General features: G+C 43.8%; 1 protein-coding gene across 8 annotated transcripts in view; it reads left to right on the forward strand.

Annotated features, from left to right (window-relative positions):
• The window catches only part of LOC106610235 (type II inositol 3,4-bisphosphate 4-phosphatase), a 185,049-nt gene that overhangs the window by 37,091 nt on the left and 129,173 nt on the right, over window positions 1–18,785 (forward strand). For all 8 annotated transcript variants that reach the window (XM_045722771.1, XM_045722773.1, XM_045722774.1 and 5 more), the window contains one exon: window positions 253–369. In XM_045722771.1, the coding sequence (XP_045578727.1) occupies window positions 253–369 (117 nt within the window). The remainder of the gene's footprint in view (window positions 1–252; window positions 370–18,785) is intronic.

Below are 18,785 nucleotides of genomic sequence, written 5' to 3' on the forward strand. Positions count from 1 at the left end.
TCTCTCTCTCTCCACCTCTCCCCCCCCACCCACGCACTCTCCTTCTCAATTTCAATTCATGTGCTTTATTGGCATGGGAAACATATGTTTACATTGCCAAAGCAAGTGAAATAGATAATAAACAAAAGTGAAATAAACAATAAAAAAATGAGCAGTAAACATTACACTTACAAACGTTCCAAAAGAAAACAGACATTTCAAATGTAATATTATTTCTCCCTCTCTCTCATGTTCCTTCTCATCCTCTCTCAGGGTAGCAGAGACCCGTTGTTCCTGACAGGGGTGACCTTCCCTCCGGAGTACCCTGCCAGCCCAGAGACGCTAGTCAAGCTCACCGTCTACGATGTGAGAGACAAGGCCCGCGACAATGTAAGTAAACCGCTAAGTGTGTGAAGGGGCTGAGGGGGAGGGTGTGTACGGGGAGAGTGTGTGGGGGGAGAATGAGCAATGCCTCAAATTGTTGTGTTCTTTGCTGTGCGTGACGAAGGTCTTTCTTTTGTGTGTGTGGTTTTGTTTATCTGGCTGCGCTGCAAACACTTGCAGGGCGGTAGAGAACAGAAGTTGGGAGGCCTTAAGTATGGGTGATCTATCATGTTGTTACGCATTTGAAGTGAAGTTACAGGCCTTCACATTGAGTTCTGTCTGTGTGGCATGAACTGGGTCAAAGGAGATCTGAAAGCAAGAGCGAGGCCTTTGGTGATCTTCCCATGGGAATACATACCCAGAGATCAATGAGAATGGGGATAGCTCTGGACATGGAATTCTGAATGTTGGTCGGTCTGGGTCTTCTGGTTCGGCACCCTTTTAAACCGCCTTCAAATCATTTAATGGGTTCTCCAATATGAAACACTTTAGGCTTCCCTTGGATACTGGCTATGAAGGATTAATTAGCTATTAAGGCTACGGGTTACTTACTTCACAATGATGTCATAGCTGTTGTAAGGATTCTATACACTAGCTACCACTACAGCACTGTGACGGCACTACCTGGAGCACTGGAGCCAGAGGGAACAGAAAGATCTGGAACAGAGACATCATAGCTATTGTATGGGCTCTATTTAAGCAATAAGGGCCGAGGGGGTGTTGTATATGGCCAATATACCACAGCTACGGGCTGTTCTTAAGCACGACGGAATGCAGAGTGACAAGATACAGCCCTTAGCATATTGGCAATATACCACAAACCCCCGAGGTACCTTATTGCTATTGTGAACTGCTTACCAATGTAACTACAACAGTACCAATAAATGTTTTGTCATACCCGTGGTGTACGTTCTGATATACCACGGCTTTCAAGCCAATCAGCATTCAGGGCTTGAACCACCTGGTTTCTAAAGTCCATTACAGATGCCACATGGTCACCTAGCTTATGTAAACGTGTATCTCACTGCTACACACACATACAGTACACATGGGATACTTTCAGTCCCTCTATGCTTCTGACTTGTGGCTATAGCATATCCATTGTAGTGATTCTATGTTGTCATACTGCCGATATCACAACATGTATTTCACACCTACACATGAGAACATAAAAGTACATTAACTCTTAGTTGAAAAAGAGACAACTCGAACTGGACTTCCCTCAGGTTAGAAAAATAGGTTTGTTTCACTCTTCCTGAGCCTCAGATACTGTAGAGTAGTTGAATCCAGCTGTTCTGTTAAAAATATAGCAAGTTAGCAACTTGCTAACAACCCTTCAAGCCTGGGATCTAAACGAAGCAAGCTAGTTCCTTCTGAGGTCTTCATGTAATATTGATGGAAGACTACACCTATGTGAGCCCCAACACTGTTTAAACTCTACAACACCTTCACCGTGTAAGACTCGGTTAGACACTGGTCATGTCAAGCAATCAGTCGCGTATCCCAAGTGGTAGAGTTCTGTTAAAAATGAATGTCGACTCATTCGTGGCCACACAAGCTAACGCCTTGATATAAAGATGTTTTATAGATGCCTGGTAAAGGCATAAGCTGTGTTACAGCTATATCTGGGAATGGTTGGCGGGAGTTCATTGTCCAGGCCGCTTTGGAGCCTATGGGTTTTATAGAATGTTCTGGTTCTTTGGTCTGTCTTTGTTGAGGGATGAAAATGAAGTGAATTTCATTGTTTACCGCTCACAAATGGGAGGAGTCATGAACCTTATTGAGACAACATCGTCTTGGTCTTTTTGGTACAGCTACTGTACTTGGATGTACATTATAACCTCTGCTTTCAAACCTGATCGTAAAACCCAACCATCCATACAAGTATTCCAGCATCATCCTTTATTCCATTTCCTAAAACATCCATAATAATCAGAATCCATCAGAATACAGTAGAACAGTGTTCCCTCTAATTTGTTGGGGGCACTGAGCAAATTTCAGGTCTTTTGAGCAGAATTCTTTGCAACTTCTGGCCCACGTTTACAGTGAACACTGAGGCTGTCACTTTAAAGTTTTAGACAGTAGCCAATAGGCTATTTTAGTATAATGTAGGCCAATATAAGCGGCCTGCCAACAAAACCAATAGAGCAAATCTCATAACATTTTCACATGGAAATAGCTTTTGATTTCTATGATGTAGCCTATAGGTGGTGTTCAATGCAGGCCTACATTGCAACAGACTTTTAAAAACGTTTTTACATTATGCAGGGAATCAATTCATAATTTGTTACTTGGTCTGTAACACCATGGGCCAAATAGGTGACTGAGTTGTATGATGTAAGAAACCACATTACAAAATAAAATACCACACAGAGAATTAGACCATGTAGACTACCCTCTGCCTATTGGCTTATTTCCATATTCACGCCTGTGTAAAAATACAACACAACTTGAAATGTCGTCTACACGTTTTGTGTTCTTGTAGGAAGCAGTAACTCCCCATTGAGGACCAATACTTACCTATAACTTGGCTAATAACTCACTATAACTAGTAAGAAATATCAACAAATGTGCGGCTCTGCGCTCTGATCTGAAATGCACGTTCGCTGCAGGTGATTGAAAGACCGCTTGTGGGCTACCTGTCAATAGAATACTCCGTTACGCTCTGTGCTCTGCTTACAACAAAATCACAGACTCAATCTTACGAAGTTAGATTTGTTTTGGTTTGTTGCATTGAAAAGGGGCTGATATAATATTGATTCGATCACAGAGAAAAACGTTGATCTATATAGTGCATGGAAACTAATGTGGAGAATTCAGTGAAGTTCAATCTCTTGCGTCTCTTCACGCCACGGACACTCGCAGTTTAGAGGAAACATTGCAGCAGAATAAAACCAGACAGAATATTCTGCATTGCTGTGGAGACTGTCTCCTGACTAGGGCCTGACATCCTGTCAGGGTTCCTACTCACAACACTTCCATTCACTCAAAATAGTCCGAGAGACACCGTGCGTGCGCATGCGCGTGTCAGTGGTGGTTGTTATGGGGGCCGTTGAAGTTTTTTTTTCTCATGAGCATGACCTTATTTCTATTACAGCATATTGGATGACTGTCATTCAGATTCCATTCACCCAGTTCAATGTAACAGCGATAGGTTTAGGCTACTACATGATACTCTAATTTCCCCTATACCCATCCTGAGTTTGATACAACCTAGCCTATGAAGGAAAGTTTACAACGTAGGTGCACACAGGTCCAGAGAAAAGGTGACAGACAGTGACACATGGACAGACAGTGACACATTCAAAACCGCCTTGCACAGTCTTGCCTTCATCTACAGTGCCTTGCGAAAGTATTCGGCCCCCTTGAACTTTTCGACCTTTTGCCACATTTCAGGCTTCAAACATAAAGATATAAAACTGTAATTTTTTGTGAAGAATCAACAACAAGTGGGACACAATTATGAAGTGGGACGAAATTTATTGGATATTTCAAACATTTTTAACAAATAAAAAACTGCAAAATTATTCAGCCCCTTTACTTTCAGTGCAGCAAACTCTCTCCAGAAGTTCAGTGAGGATCTCTGAATGATCCAATGTTGACCTAAATGACTAATGATGATAAATAGAATCCACCTGTGTGTAATCAAGTCTCCGTATAAATGCACCAGCTCTGTGATAGTCTCAGAGGTCCGTTTAAAGCGCAGAGAGCATCATGAAGAACAAGGAACACACCAGGCAGGTCCGAGATACTGTTGTGGAGAAGTTTAAAGCAGGATTTGGATACAAAAAGATTTCCCAAGCTTTAAACATCCCAAGGAGCACTGTGCAAGCGATAATATTGAAATGGAAGGAGTATCAGACCACTGCAAATCTACGAAGACCCGGCCGTCCCTCTAAACTTTCAGCTCATACAAGGAGAAGACTGATCAGAGATGCAGCCAAGAGGCCCATGATCACTCTGGATGAACTGCAGAGATCTACAGCTGTGGTGGGAGACTCTGTCCATAGAACAACAATCAGTCGTATACTGCACAAATCTGGCCTTTATGGAAGAGTGGCAAGAAGAAAGCCATTTCTTAAAGATATCCATAAAAAGTGTTGTTTAAAGTTTGCCACTAGCCACCTGGGAGACAAACCAAACATGTGGAAGAAGGTGCTCTGGTCAGATGAAACCAAAATCGAACTTTTTGGCAACAATGCAAAACGTTATGTTTGGCGTAAAAGCAACACAGCTCATCACCCTGAACACCCTATCCCCACTGTCAAACATGGTGGTGGCAGCATCATGGTTTGGGCCTGCTTTTCTTCAGCAGGGGCAGGGAAGATGGTTAAAATTGTTGGGAAGATGGATGGAGCCAAATACAGGACCATTCTGGAAGAAAACCTGATGGAGTCTGCAAAAGACCTGAGACTGCGACGGAGATTTGTCTTCCAACAAGACAATGATCCAAAACATAAAGCAAAATCTACAATGGAATGGTTCACAAATAAACATATCCAGGTGTTAGAATGGCCAAGTCAAAGTCCAGACCTGAATCCAATCGAGAATCTGTGGAAAGAACTGAAAACTGCTGTTCACAAACGCTCTCCATCCAACCTCACTGAGCTCGAGCTGTTTTGCAAGGAGGAATGGGCAAAAATTTCAGTCTCTCGATGTGCAAAACTGATAGAGACATACCCCAAGCGACTTACAGCTGTAATCGCAGCAAAAGGTGGCGCTACAAAGTATTAACTTAAGGGGGCTGAATAATTTTGCACGCCCAATTTTTCAGTTTTTTATTTGTTAAAAAAGTTTGAAATATCCAATAAATTTCGTTCCACTTCATGATTGTGTCCCACTTGTTGTTGATTCTTCACAAAAAATTACAGTTTTATATCTTTATGTTTGAAGCCTGAAATGTGGCAAAAGGTCGAAAAGTTCAAGGGGGCCGAATACTTTCGCAAGGCACTGTAGCTGATATAGGGTGTAATCATTAGTCCAACATTTGCAAATGAGAGTTTCTATTGGACAAATTCAGGTATGTTTATCTCTGTTTTGTTGCGTTTGCTTCCGTTTAAGAAACATTTTTCAACAGAATCGGTGGAATGAATACACCCCTGTTCAGCGTAAACACAGTTAACTTTCATAACAGCCACGTTGTATTCCTTCTCGTATCTATGCGCTCTCCTCCTCTCAGCTTTTCCCTTCACTTGTGGACTTTAAGGCACAACACATCAGCTGTATGTGACCAGGCGAAAAAACCTTTCCAAGCCAAACCATATCATAACCGCTACACACAGCCTACATCGTTGTCACCATATTGGCTAAAGTAACATCATAGTCAACATAGCTAATAGAACTAACGTGTTAGTAAACCTGTTACATGCAGTAACGTTACAATGTAAGCAGTTTAGCACTTACACCGGCGGGCAACGGTGGCAATAAATGAGTAAAAACCAAAAGCTTAACTTGACTTGGAAGAGTTACAGTGTTGTTGGATAGTCATAGCCAGCTAGCTAACATAGCATCCTTCTATTTTAACAGGGCATTTGAGTTAGCTAAACTAGCTAGTTGCATTTGTTAGCAAAGTAGGTGAATCGGAAAGTGAAAAAAGTATCCTCTCTCTCTCTCTCTCGCTCGTATATATGTGTGTGTGTGTGTGTGTGTGTGTGTGTGTGTGTGTGTGTGTGTGTGTGTGTGTGTGTGTGTGTGTGTGTGTGTGTGTTGCTTCGCCTTCATTTTGGAAGAAATTAATTTGTTAAAAAATTTGTTCAACTATTGTCTCTCTCTATTTGCGTCAACTACTCACCACATTTTATGCTCTCCAGTGCTAGCTAGCTTATGCTTTCAGTACTAGATTAATTCTCTGATCCTTTGATTGGGAGGACAACATGTCAATTCATACAGCAAGTGCTTTGATAGGTTGGAGGACATCCTTTCAGATGTTGTCATAATTACTGTGTAAGTCTATGGAAGGGGGTGAGAACCATGAGCCTACTAGGTTTTGTATTGAACTCAATGTACCCAGAGGAGGACGGACGCTACACCATGGAGTGCTGTTGAGGCTGCTGGTGTTGAGGCTATTGTAGACCATTGCAAAATAGTGTGTTTTAGTCAATTATTTGGGGACGTGATTATATTTAATATCATTTTATCTAAAAAAAAAAATGTTTTATTCACTGAGGAGGATGGTCAGCCCCTTCCTCCTCTGAGGATCCTTCAATGGTGTGTGTGTGCTGGTGCATGTGCCCAGACTGTCTTGTCTGCTTCACGACAGGCCCTCCTGTGCTTTTCAGATCATCCCCTCATACCTCTACTTTCCTCTAGTCTCCTCTTCTAGTCCCCTCTTCTAGTCTCCTCTAGTCTCCTCCTCTAGTCTCCTCCACTAGTTGTCTCCTCTTCTAGTCTCCTCTTCTAGTCTCCTCCTCTAGTCTCCTCTTCTAGTCTCCTCCTCTAGTCTCCTCTAGTTGTCTCCTACACTAGTCTCCTCTAGTCTCCTCCTCTAGTCGTCTCCTCCTCTAGTCGTCTCCTCCTCTAGTCGTCTCCTCCTCAAGTCGTCTCCTCTAGTCGTCTCCTCTAGTCGTCTCCTCCTCTAGTCGTCTCCTCCTCTAGTCTCCTCCTCCTCTAGTCGTCTCCTCTTCTAGTCTCCTCCTCTAGTCTCCTCCTCTAGTCTCCTCCTCTAGTCTCCTCCTCTAGTCTCCTCTAGTTGTCTCCTCTTCTAGTCTCCTCTAGTGTCCTCCTCTAGTTTCCTCTAGTCTACTCCTCTAGATGTTTTACAATTTTACAATAGTCTCCCCCTCTAGTCTCCTCTAGACTCCTCTCCGTCTCCTCACTTGCCCTACAGAGTACAATTAAGGACTTTCCCACTGGGCACACACTGTTGTTTCCACATAATTCAAATCTAATTACGTTGAACCAACGTGGAATAGACGTTGAATTGACGTCTGTGCCCAGTGGGTTGACTGAGAACTGCTCTCAAAGGAGACTTTGGTATGTACGAATCTGAAGGGAGAGACAATATTACAATTTCTAAAACGTCGACTTCTTTTCTCCCCCCTTTTTTGAGTTGTCTTTCTCGTCTTTCCTCTTTATTAGTGGTTTTCACAGCAGCAGTAGCTACAGTACAATGGTTCCAGATCTTTCTCTTCCCTCTGGCTCCAGTGCTCCAGTTCTCCTGAAGTGCTGTAACATACTAGACGTTTTGCTCTGCTGGGCTGGGCTCAGCTTGTACAGCGCTAGCTGCTTGTCTTGGTCTCATTAGCCAGTGTGTAGGTGGTACGGCCGTGACCCCAAACACGAGTTGACACCCCGCATCAGCCTCCCTGGTACAAATGGGAGCCGATCAGCCAAAGCACCAGTAATTTAATGTCACATTTTTGGTGATAGAAAAGAAAAAGAGCGATTTGGAAATGTGGAAGAATGTGTGTGTGGGTGCATTTGTGAGGTTGTGTTTACAGATGAGCAACCAGCATTTTACAAGTCATATGCAGCTCGCAATTCATTCCAAAGGCGAGGACGTCACCGCTTCTAGTGTCGGTCATGAAAAAGGTGGTTATTTGACAGACCACTAGGTAAACATCAAATAAAATCTCTGGCGTCTTAAATTGGCCTGACGTGTGCTATCTGTATGTCCACTGCAAGGGGTTAGGTTGGTCATTGAAGGGGAAAGGAGAGGAGGACGAGAGGGGAAAACTAATGAAGCAGTTTTTCTAGATGAATCCCTTAATATTCCAGGAGGAGCAGAATGTTACATTTCATACTGGGGTGATTTCCCTTTGCCTCCGGCTTCCAAGTTGTCGGAGATGTGCATTCCGAGATGAGCCCCGGTGCTGCTGCAGTGCTGCCGTGAATACATGAGGGGACGGACAGAGCAGATGGAATGGTAAGAGGTAGAGTGGAGGTGGAGAGAGGGGGTGGGGGTGGCGAGGCCTGTTCTCTCTGACTGAGTGATCTGCCCCCAGGCCTTGTTGTCAAGGGTGACAGGTTACCCAGAATTACCCAGATTTCCTCTGTGCATAGCTGAATCCCATGGGCATTAGATTGTACATTCCGATCATGTCCCCACTTGTTCAATTAAACCTCTACACGTCAAGAACCCCCCCCCCCCCCCCCCCAAATCAGTGTATTCAGATGATTCCACTCCATCCAACACAACATATTGCTGGATAAAATGATTTTAGGGACTGGGAAAGATATTCCGTACTCCTCGTAGGCTGGCTTTGTAGGTTTGGCATTTTAGGCATCATTTGAGCCAGCGACCTCATGTTTGCGTGATTCATAACCTTTATGAAATAGTGTTTCTTGCATAATAGATATTATTTCTCCAGAGTACATTTTTCCTCGTACTCAAATTACGCGAATTGCACAAACAAAACCTAATTAGACTATTAGATAACCTTGAGAAACTGATAGAGAAGATTGACAGTGAACTCAGACGACAGATCCAGAATAACAGACCAAAAGCCTACGACCCGCAAAGACTCAAATTGGAGAAGAGAGAGAGCGACCGAGAGACGAGGGTTCGTGAACAGATCTGTGGCCAATTATTTCACAAAGTGCAGCGCATCAGAGGGCACTTATCAAAGTAGAGGGGGAGAAGAGATAACGACAGGCTGAGATGGAGGGCGAGAAAGCGAGGGAGAGAGACGAGTGAAAGGATATGGGAACAAACACAATATTGTTTGTGTGCATTGTTGTGTGTTGTCTGTATCGCATTCTAGTGCTCACTTACCTTTTTGAAGAACCTCGGAGACACGGAACACCCAACTAATATCGAGAGCAGGAGCTTCTTGTCGGAATCAAAGCGATTACCCAGCATCCTCTATGGTCTTCGAAGATAGGATGGAAGCCTGTAGATTGTAGTAGAGCCCTTGTGTGTAATCATAGGCTCATTTATCTCTACGTCTGGCCTCTATGATGTAATGAACATGTAATGCGGTTTTCATTGTGTGTTTGTCATTGTAATCTTCAGGCCATGAAGAGGGGATTTGATTGGGTTCTGTGATGTGTGATACACAGTACCGTGGCGAACAATAGAGAAGCTCCTCTCAGCAAAGTATAGAAATGGGGCGTGTCCAGTAATTTCCATGAAGACGCCATAACATGTGTTCAAATACAGAGCTTTTTACTTTATTGCTTTAATCACCATTTAAGATGGTCGTCCCGCAAACATTGACAAGCACGCACACGCACCAGCCTTTATACTGTCATTCAAGTGACACCCTTGAAGGTGTAGAGAAATACTTACTAGATCCAGGATGAGTACAAAGTAGCAGGGAGGGTACTGATCAATATGCTCAACCTCCAACCCCGTGTCAAAGCAGCATGGACACAGGAGCAAGGCATGCTTACGCTCACCTATCCTCTCCTCTCTTTGCTTTATAGTGTGGAGGAGATGGTGCAGGAAAAAAGCCCTACATCATGTCTAGCTGTAATTCACATCAAGTAATGTTGACATTAGCTTCACATTCCTTCACTGGACAAGCGTCAGAGTGTAAGACATGGCTCAATGGCACGTATGCTTAGCATCGTGCAATATACCAGTCATTACAGTGCCTGTCCTTCCAATGTACAGGTCATTGTCTCTCCTCTTTTAACTGACTTTTAGATAGTAGTTATAGCAATTCCCTAGGCTCTCTATTTCTACAGTCATCTCTCCATGTGACCCAAGGGAATCATTGTTCCAATTATGTAGCTACTGCTGATGCACTGACAGTCCTCCCCTAGTTTAATCCTCCCCGTCAATAATCATCATGTGCAAATGGGGTGACGCGGCACTTTTTTGGGTACGACAAGGATTCAGGGCTTTTCACCTGGGTGTCTGTCAAATCTGGAGCGAACCAGCTTCTTAAAATCTTCTTAAGGATCCACCCCTTTTTTCAATTTTCACCTAAAATGACATACCCAAATCTAACTGCCTGTAGCTCAGGACCAGAAGCAAAGATATGCATATTCTTGATACCATTTGAAAGGAAACACTTTGAAGTTTGTGAAATGTGAAATTAATGTAGGAGAATATAACACATTAGATCTGGTAAAAGATGATACAAAGAAAAAAAAAACTGTTTTTTTGGTAGTTTTTTTGTACCATCTTTGAAATGTAAGAGAAAGGCCATCATGTATTATTCCAGCCCAGGCACAATTTAGATTTTGGCCACTAGATGGCAGCAGTGTATGTGCAAAGTTTTAGTTGGATCAATGAACCATTGCATTTCTGTTCAAAATGTTGTATCAAGATTGCCTAATTTGTTTATTAATAACTTTTCAAGTTCATAACTGTGCACTCTCCTCAAACAATACCATGGTATTCTTTCACTGTAATAGCTACTGTAAATTGGACAGTGCAGTTAGATTAACAAGAATGTAAGCTTTCTGCCAATATCAGATATGTCTATGTCCTGGGAAATGTTCTTGTTACTTACAACCTCGAATGACATTAGCTCAACTGTCCCGGGACACCGATCCTGCAGAGTCAGAAGGAAAGAATGGATTTTAATCCCAGGTGTGGCTTCCAGATGATAATCTATACTTTCCTATATACCTTGTCCAGGGTTGAGTAGGTTACTTTCTAAATGTAATTTACATTTTAGTTTTTTAACAGACGCTTTTATCCAGTGGATACATTTTTCATTTGTCCTGGTCCCCCGTGGGAAACGAACCCACAACCGTGGCGTTGCAAGTGCCATGCTCTACCAACTGAGCCACAGGGGACTAGTTACCTGTCCAAAATTATAATCAGTAATGTAATTTTGGGATTACCCAAACTCAGTAACGTAATCTGATTGTTTAGTTACTTTTAGATTACTTTCCCTTATGAGGCATTAGAAGAATACAAAAATGAATATTACCAATTTAACAACATTTATTGCAGGATCAATCACTCTTGGTTTACATGACTGGCCATAAATGGATGTTGCATTTTACTTTGTTATGTAGGCTTCTTCTAACCAATTACTTTCCACTACAGATAATAATATGATTAGGCTATATCTTTACATTAAAAACCAAAGTCTGTCAGATTTCCGGCCATTCCAATTAATTTAATACCCCTTGATCTTCAAGAATAGGACTTGGAAATATAGATTAGCTAGATTGTTTTACTTGAGCTTAACCCAGAAACGAAGGACTTATTAGCTTACTCAATTTGTGATTTAGTTGTCATGGAGGACTGATGGGCTCACTGCTTCGAGTTGAAGAATATATGCTGCTCTCATGGAATGACAAGAATGAATGCCTTATGCTGCATTTGCTATAAATGTATAGTTTTTTTGGTGACACATTGATATCTTGATGTGCGAGTTTGAGCATGTGTCCGTTAGACCTATGGATTATTTATTTTAATCAGAACAAATTATATTGAGCAATAAAAGCCCGCTTGTGGTCTTCTTAAATTCAGCTGGTTGTTGACAGTATGGTGCACAATGCCACGGCATAGTTTAGAAGGGAGGAACTCCCTCAAACCTTTAGTCCATAAGCTGGGATCCGCACTACGCAGCTGTTGCAAGAGCGCATTTGTCACTGGCTGTCCACTGGTCACAAAAACAATACATGATGAGCAGCATAAGCTTCTTCAATTCAAACATTATTGGGTTAAAGTACACATATACACATATACTGTACAGTACAGTTGTGAACAGCCACCCACAACAACCACAATCCATAAGGTGCAAAATAGCTATTGAGAGAGCAGCAGTGTGATTCATACTAATGCATTATGTCGATATCTGTAATAAGTTAGATCTGTATGCTGTCGTTCTTACCTGGAAGCGTTTATTCAAGCAGTTGCACCATTGGAAGACATAGCTTGGACCGTAACTACAAAAGCCTGTCCCTGCTCTTTTCCTGTGATCCATCGAACACGTTTGGTGTGTCATCCTAGTGGTCTCTGACTTGTGGTCAGACTCGCTCAGGCGTAACAAACTTAAACTTTTTTCAAATCTGATTTGAATGTCATTAAAAAAACAGAAAGGTGTCCAATCATTTTTTCTCAAACATTCTTTCTGAATGTAAAAGTAATCCTAGAAGTAATCATCTAGTTTTTCCAAAAGTATCTGTTATCGGATTGCATTATTTTCTGGTAAAGTAACCGATTACAGTTGCAGTTGTATTGTAGTCAGTTACATGTAATCTGTTACCCCCCAACCCTGACCTTGTCATACTAGTATTCAATGACAAATCCTTCAGTAAATGCTAATGGAGGGTGGATAAAGCCAGGTTTAGGTTTAGGGTTGGGTTAAAGTGAGATTACTCTTTGAATAAAGTATGGTGGGAGGTTGAAGTATGTTATCATCCCAGGCTTCAGTTGTCATGGCCTCACTTCAATGTAAGAGACAGCTAATTAGAGGGCCGACTTGTATTTTACTCTCTCGCTCTCTCTCTACTCTCTTTCTTTCAACTCAATTTAATGGGCTTTATAGGCATGGGAAACATGTTTACATTGCCAAAGTAAGTGAAGTAGATAATAAACAAAAAATCTTTTTTTTTTTTTACAGTAAACATTACTCTCTCAAAAGTTCTCTCTCTACTCTCTTCCTTTCCTCTTCTATCCATCTCCCCCCTCTCTTTCTTTCTCCCTCTCTCTCTGAATCATATTCAAAGTGGATCTTACCAGCGGGTGCTCTTCAGATCTCTCCAGAGGTCAGCCTGTGTTAACGGCAGACAGTTAACAGCAGCCGGTAGACAGCAAGACCTCCCCACTTGCACCGCCACTGGCCTGTCAGAGATAACACCTAGACATTCAGCCCCACAATCAAAGAGACAGGGTCAATAGAGCCAATCGAAGGGAAATACCAAGGAAAGAGCTATGTCGTGATAGGGCGGCAGACCATAAGGCTGTTGTGACAGATAAGGGGGACTGACTGTCATCTCAAGGCTGAAAGAAAGCAGTAAGGTGGCCTCCTCCTCCTGTTCCTTCGCCACCAGTCCTCCTCATGGTGTCAGTGTCACCGTCGGGTTGAACGGTAGAAATCTAAAGGGTTCTTAATCAGAACTAGTTGCTTAATGAGTGACATCTTGACAAGTGAATGTGTCTCCACTCTCTCTCTTTCTATCGGTGGCCAAAGATCCACTGCATATGTAGAGGTGATGGTTTCTACCGATCAGTTTCTTAGGCCTGAGGAGATGAGGAAATAACGGGTGGTGGGGGGTGGCCACCATCCAAGAACATTCTGCCTAATGCTGACGGGGGGAAATAAGTCCTTTTTTAAAACTGCATCTCCAGCTAGAAGCTAGAAGGGAAGAGTTGCAAAGATGGAATGTAAACATGTAAGTTATCTGGTGCAACAACCACCCTTTGGCTAGCCTGGAATTGGAACGGAGTGTGATTACTGTATTTGTAACAACCCCTGACTATGGTATTGTTTCCAGGGGAGAAAAGTATGTTACTTGATTATAGTACACGGAAGAGCCACACTCTCTATCGTCCGGTGCTTTCTCTCCCCTCCGTCGCCGGCAGTAAATAATCGTCACTTATGCTGCATTTCATTTCACACCGTAGCCCGGACGGCCGCTGAGAAAGATTGCTTTTGATGGATGGCACAATTACATTTCTACTGTGTTGTATTTACCCTCCCCAAACTGAGAGAAACTGAATTTTTCACCTCATTTTTTTTTATCCATCACACACATACACACAGGAACACACACAAAGACACAGCAACACACACCATGTCCCATATCCCATCATCATGATTTGTTATTAATTCCTCCATGTTCTTCAGTGTGTTGACTTTATATTCTCTCTCCTCTCGGGCCTTGCTGCAGTACGATTCCTTTGTAATGGTCGGTTTCATTAACTCTGAGGGAGAATCCATAGAGGGGAAGGAGGAAATGTAGCCTACTTCCTTGTTCCTCTGTGACGATATGGTCAGGCTTGGGTTGAAGTTAGTCCGCTATGTTTTAGACCTGTGTAGACATGTTTTGGTGCTGCTTGCTGGCAGTTTTAGACTGTGATGCAAGCGCTATAATCCGTAAAGACATTTAGAGAATGTTTGTATTGACTTATAGTTCTAATAAAACTGTATACAGTATGGAGAGAGAGCTAGAGAGAGATGGAGGGAGATCTCCAGTTGTTATTTGTTTACTGCTACCTAACATCAACTTGCCCATGCTCGTCATTGAATGATATTGAAAAGACTGTATAACTTTACATGAATCTGGCATCTATCCAAACCTGAATGGAATGGGCTCTTTATAAGTTAGATAAATGTGACATCGCAATGAAATGTCCCTTCGCTATCAGAGCCCAGATATGGATAGACAGCCTTTCAAACCTGAATGGATAAACTCTTTACAAGTTAGATAAGTTTGACATGGCAATGAAATGAAGTGTCCCTGCCTTTGTGTCTTCGCTATAGCTTCCGAATACAAGATATGAAAAGAGACGACGTGCCTTCAAGCTTTTCAAAGTTCTCTTCAACGTCTGCCTTTTTACATTAAAAAGAAAATCCCGTTAACTTTATACCACGGCTGTAAAAGTGTTGAAGGCAGTCAGACGAGCACAGTTGACAATTGAGGAGAAGTAAAACTGCCTCCATCCGGGAGAGTGGAAAGTTAAAACTCGCTAATGCGTTTTTATTGAAGCCAAAGCCTCGTCTGCTGTGTCAAGCTAACACTACACTTGCCATGTTACTCTGAAAAACCCCATCACAAAGAGGGAAATATCGCATTTGAGTGGCATCAAAGAAAATACTCCAGAATGTTAACTAAATTGTGTAACATGGTGAAGTCCACGTCTAGTCGAGTTTTTCGAGACTTCATTTGTTACGTCTCAATATAGTCTTGGTGCATCAATATCTCTGGTTTGTTTGTTAAGTTAGACAGTGAAATACAGATTGCCTAATTGCATCACCCTCCTGTCCACCCATAAAACAACTTGAAACTCTATTTCTTGGACCTCAATCCAGCATTGACACGTCTGTATCTTCATCTTGTTTGTTATAGGAAGTACACGATAATTGCATCACCCTCCAGTCTGCCGTGTACACAATAATAAAACAACTCATTCTTTGCGTGAATGTTTAGTTGAAAATGAAGTGTTGGTTTTATTTGGTGGGTGTGTGGGCAGTCGGATGGGGAAATGCTGTTAGAATAGTGCCACGGCTATTAAAACCAGTGGAGTAAATCTAAACAGGGGGCAGTAATTAAAATATGCTGAGTGAATACAGATGTCTGTCGGAGCCGCCACAAGGAGATGCGCTTCCCCCTCCGGTCCAATGCTAATGCAATCACAGTGTCCAAGCTGATAAAGTCATGTACATAAAGGAGGGGTTGGCCTTCATCTAGGTGACGAGAATTTCTGATTAATGTAGACGTAGAGTGTAGAGAATAGTGTGGAGTAGAATCAAATAGAGAATGGACTCTGTAATAGCCTGTAGTATGTAGAGCAGAGTTCTCCAACCCTGTTCCTGGAGAGACACTCCTGTAGGTTTTAACTCCAACCCTGTTCCTGGAGAGACACCCTACTGTAGGTTAACTCCAACCCTGTTCCTGGAGAGACACTCCTGTAGGTTTTAACTCCAACCCTGTTCCTGGAGAGACACCCTCCTGTAGGTTTGAACTCCAACCCTGTTCCTGGAGAGACACCCTCCTGTAGGTTAACTCCAACCCTGTTCCTGGAGAGACACCCTCCTGTAGGTTTGAACTCCAACCCTGTTCCTGGAGAGCTACCCTCCTATAGGTTAACTCCAACCCTGTTCCTGGAGAGATACCCTCCTATAGGTTAACTCCAACCCTGTTCCTGGAGAGACACCCTCCTGTAGGTTTGAACTCCAACCCTGTTCCTGGAGAGCTACCCTCCTATAGGTTTTAACTCCAACCCTGTTCCTGGAGAGATACCCTCCTATAGGTTAACTCCAACCCTGTTCCTGGAGAGCTACCCTCCTGTAGGTTAACTCCAACCCTGTTCCTGGAGAGACACCCTCCTGTAGGTTAACTCCAACCCTGTTCCTGGAGAGCTACCCTCCTGTAGGTTTGAACCCCAACCCTGTTCCTGGAGAGCTACCCTCCTGCAGGTTTTAACTCCAACCCTGTTCCTGGAGAGCCATCCTCCTATAGGTTAACTCCAACCCTGTTCCTGGAGAGCTACCCTCCTGTAGGTTAACTCCAACCCTGTTCCTGGAGAGACACCCTCCTGTAGATTTTAACTCCAACCCTGTTCCTGGAGAGACGCCCTACTGTAGGTTTGAACTCCAACCCTGTCCCTGGAGAGACACCCTCCTGTAGGTTTGAACTCCAACCCTGTTCCTGGAGAGCTACCCTCCTATAGGTTTTAACTCCAACCCTGTTCCTGGAGAGATACCCTCCTGTAGGTTAACTCCAACCCTGTTCCTGGAGAGACACCCTACTGTAGGTTTGAACACCAACCCTGTTCCTGGAGAGACACCCTCCTGTAGATTTTAACTCCAACCCTGTTCCTGGAGAGACACCCTACTGTAGGTTTGAACTCCAACCCTGTTCCTGGAGAGCTACCCTCCTATAGGTTTGAACTCCAACCCTGTTCCTGGAGAGCTACCCTCCTGTAGGTTAACTCCAACCCTGTTCCTGGAGAGCCACCCTACTGTAGGTCTGAACTCCAACCCTGTTCCTGGAGAGACATCCTCCTGTAGGTTTTAACTCCAACCTTGTTCCTGGAGAGCTACCCTCCTGTAGGTTAACACCAACCCTGTTCCTAGGAGAGCTACCCTCTTGTAGGTTAACTCTAACCCTGTTCCTGGAGAGCTACCCTCCTGTAGATTAACTCCAACCCTGTTCCTGGAGAGCTACCCTCCTGTAGGTTTGAATTCCGACCCTGTTCCTGGAGAGACACCCTCCTGTAGGTTAACTCCAACCCTGTTCCTGGAGAGCTACCCTCCTGTAGGTTAACTCCAACCCTGTTCCTGGAGAGCTACCCTCCTTTAGGTTAACTCCAACTACTGTTCCTTTTGATCCAACTCCAGTTGTAACTAACCTGATTCAGCTTATCAACCAGGTAATTATTAGAGTCAGGTGCGCTAGATTAAGGTTGGAGCAAAAACCTACAGGACGGCAGAGCACCAGGAACAGAGTTGGAGACATAGCCGTGGGAAGTAGGAGTGCTGAGGGTGTTGCAGCATCCCCTGAAAAATGAGAATTAAAAGAAATTACATATACATATATATTATTTTCTTCCACAAAAGTAGTGCACTGAGCCTTTACCCCCAGCAGCACCCCAAAACATCTTCCCGGGGCTATGGTTGAAGACTGGAGAGCCCTGATGTAGAGGGTATGGTACTGTAGGGTGCAGCACAACATGACAGACCTCACATAACTAATTTATGCATCATGACTTATACAACAGGCTTTAACAGGGCATGATGTTATCCTCTTCTCCTTGTCCCTGTGGGGATACTGTCTGTCTGTCGCTGTCTGTCTGTCTCTCCTCCTTGTCTCTGTGGGGATACTGTCTGTCTGTCTCTCCTCCTTGTCCCTGTGGGGATACTGTCTGTCTGTCTGTCTCCTCCTTGTCCCTGTGGGGATACTGTCTGTCTGTCTGTCTGTCTGTCTGTCTGTCTGTCTGTCTGTCTGTCTGTCTGTCTGTCTGTCTGTCTGTCTGTCTGTCGCTGTCTGTCTGTCTCTCCTCCTTGTCTCTGTGGGGATACTGTCTGTCTGTCTCTCCTCCTTGTCCCTGTGGGGATACTGTCTGTCTGTCTGTCTGTCTGTCTGTCTGTCTGTCTGTCTGTCTGTCTGTCTGTCTGTCTGTCTGTCTGTCTGTCTGTCGCTGTCTGTCTGTCTCTCCTCCTTGTCTCTGTGGGGATACTGTCTGTCTGTCTCTCCTCCTTGTCCCTGTGGGGATACTGTCTGTCTGTCTGTCTCCTCCTTGTCCCTGTGGGGATACTGTCTGTCTGTCTGTCTGTCTGTCTGTCTGTCTGTCTGTCTGTCTGTCTGTCTGTCCTCCTTGTCTCTGTGGGGATACTGTCTGTCTGTCTGTCTGTCTGTCTGTCTGTCTGTCTGTCTGTCTGTCTGTCTGTCTGTCTGTCTGTCTCTCCTCCTTGTCTCTGTGGGGATACTGTCTGTCTGTCTCTCCTCCTTGTCCCTGTGGGGATACTGTCTCTGTCTGTCTCTCCTCCTTGTCTCTGTGGGGATACTGTCTGTCTGTCTCTCCTCTTTGTCCCTGTGGGGATACTGTCTGTCTGTCTCTCCTCCTTGTCTCTGTGGGGATACTGTCTGTCTGTCTCTCCTCCTTGTCCCTGTGGGGATACTGTCTGTCTGTCTGTCTCCTCCTTGTCCCTGTGGGGATACTGTCTGTCTGTCTGTCTGTCTGTCTGTCTGTCTGTCTGTCTGTCTGTCTGTCTGTCTGTCTGTCTGTCTGTCTGTCTCTCTGTCGCTGTCTGTCTGTCTCTCCTCCTTGTCTCTGTGGGGATACTGTCTGTCTGTCTCTCCTCCTTGTCCCTGTGGGGATACTGTCTGTCTGTCTGTCTCCTCCT

Source organism: Salmo salar, chromosome ssa08 (genome assembly GCF_905237065.1).
Source record: "Salmo salar chromosome ssa08, Ssal_v3.1, whole genome shotgun sequence".
Classification (NCBI taxonomy): domain Eukaryota; kingdom Metazoa; phylum Chordata; class Actinopteri; order Salmoniformes; family Salmonidae; genus Salmo; species Salmo salar.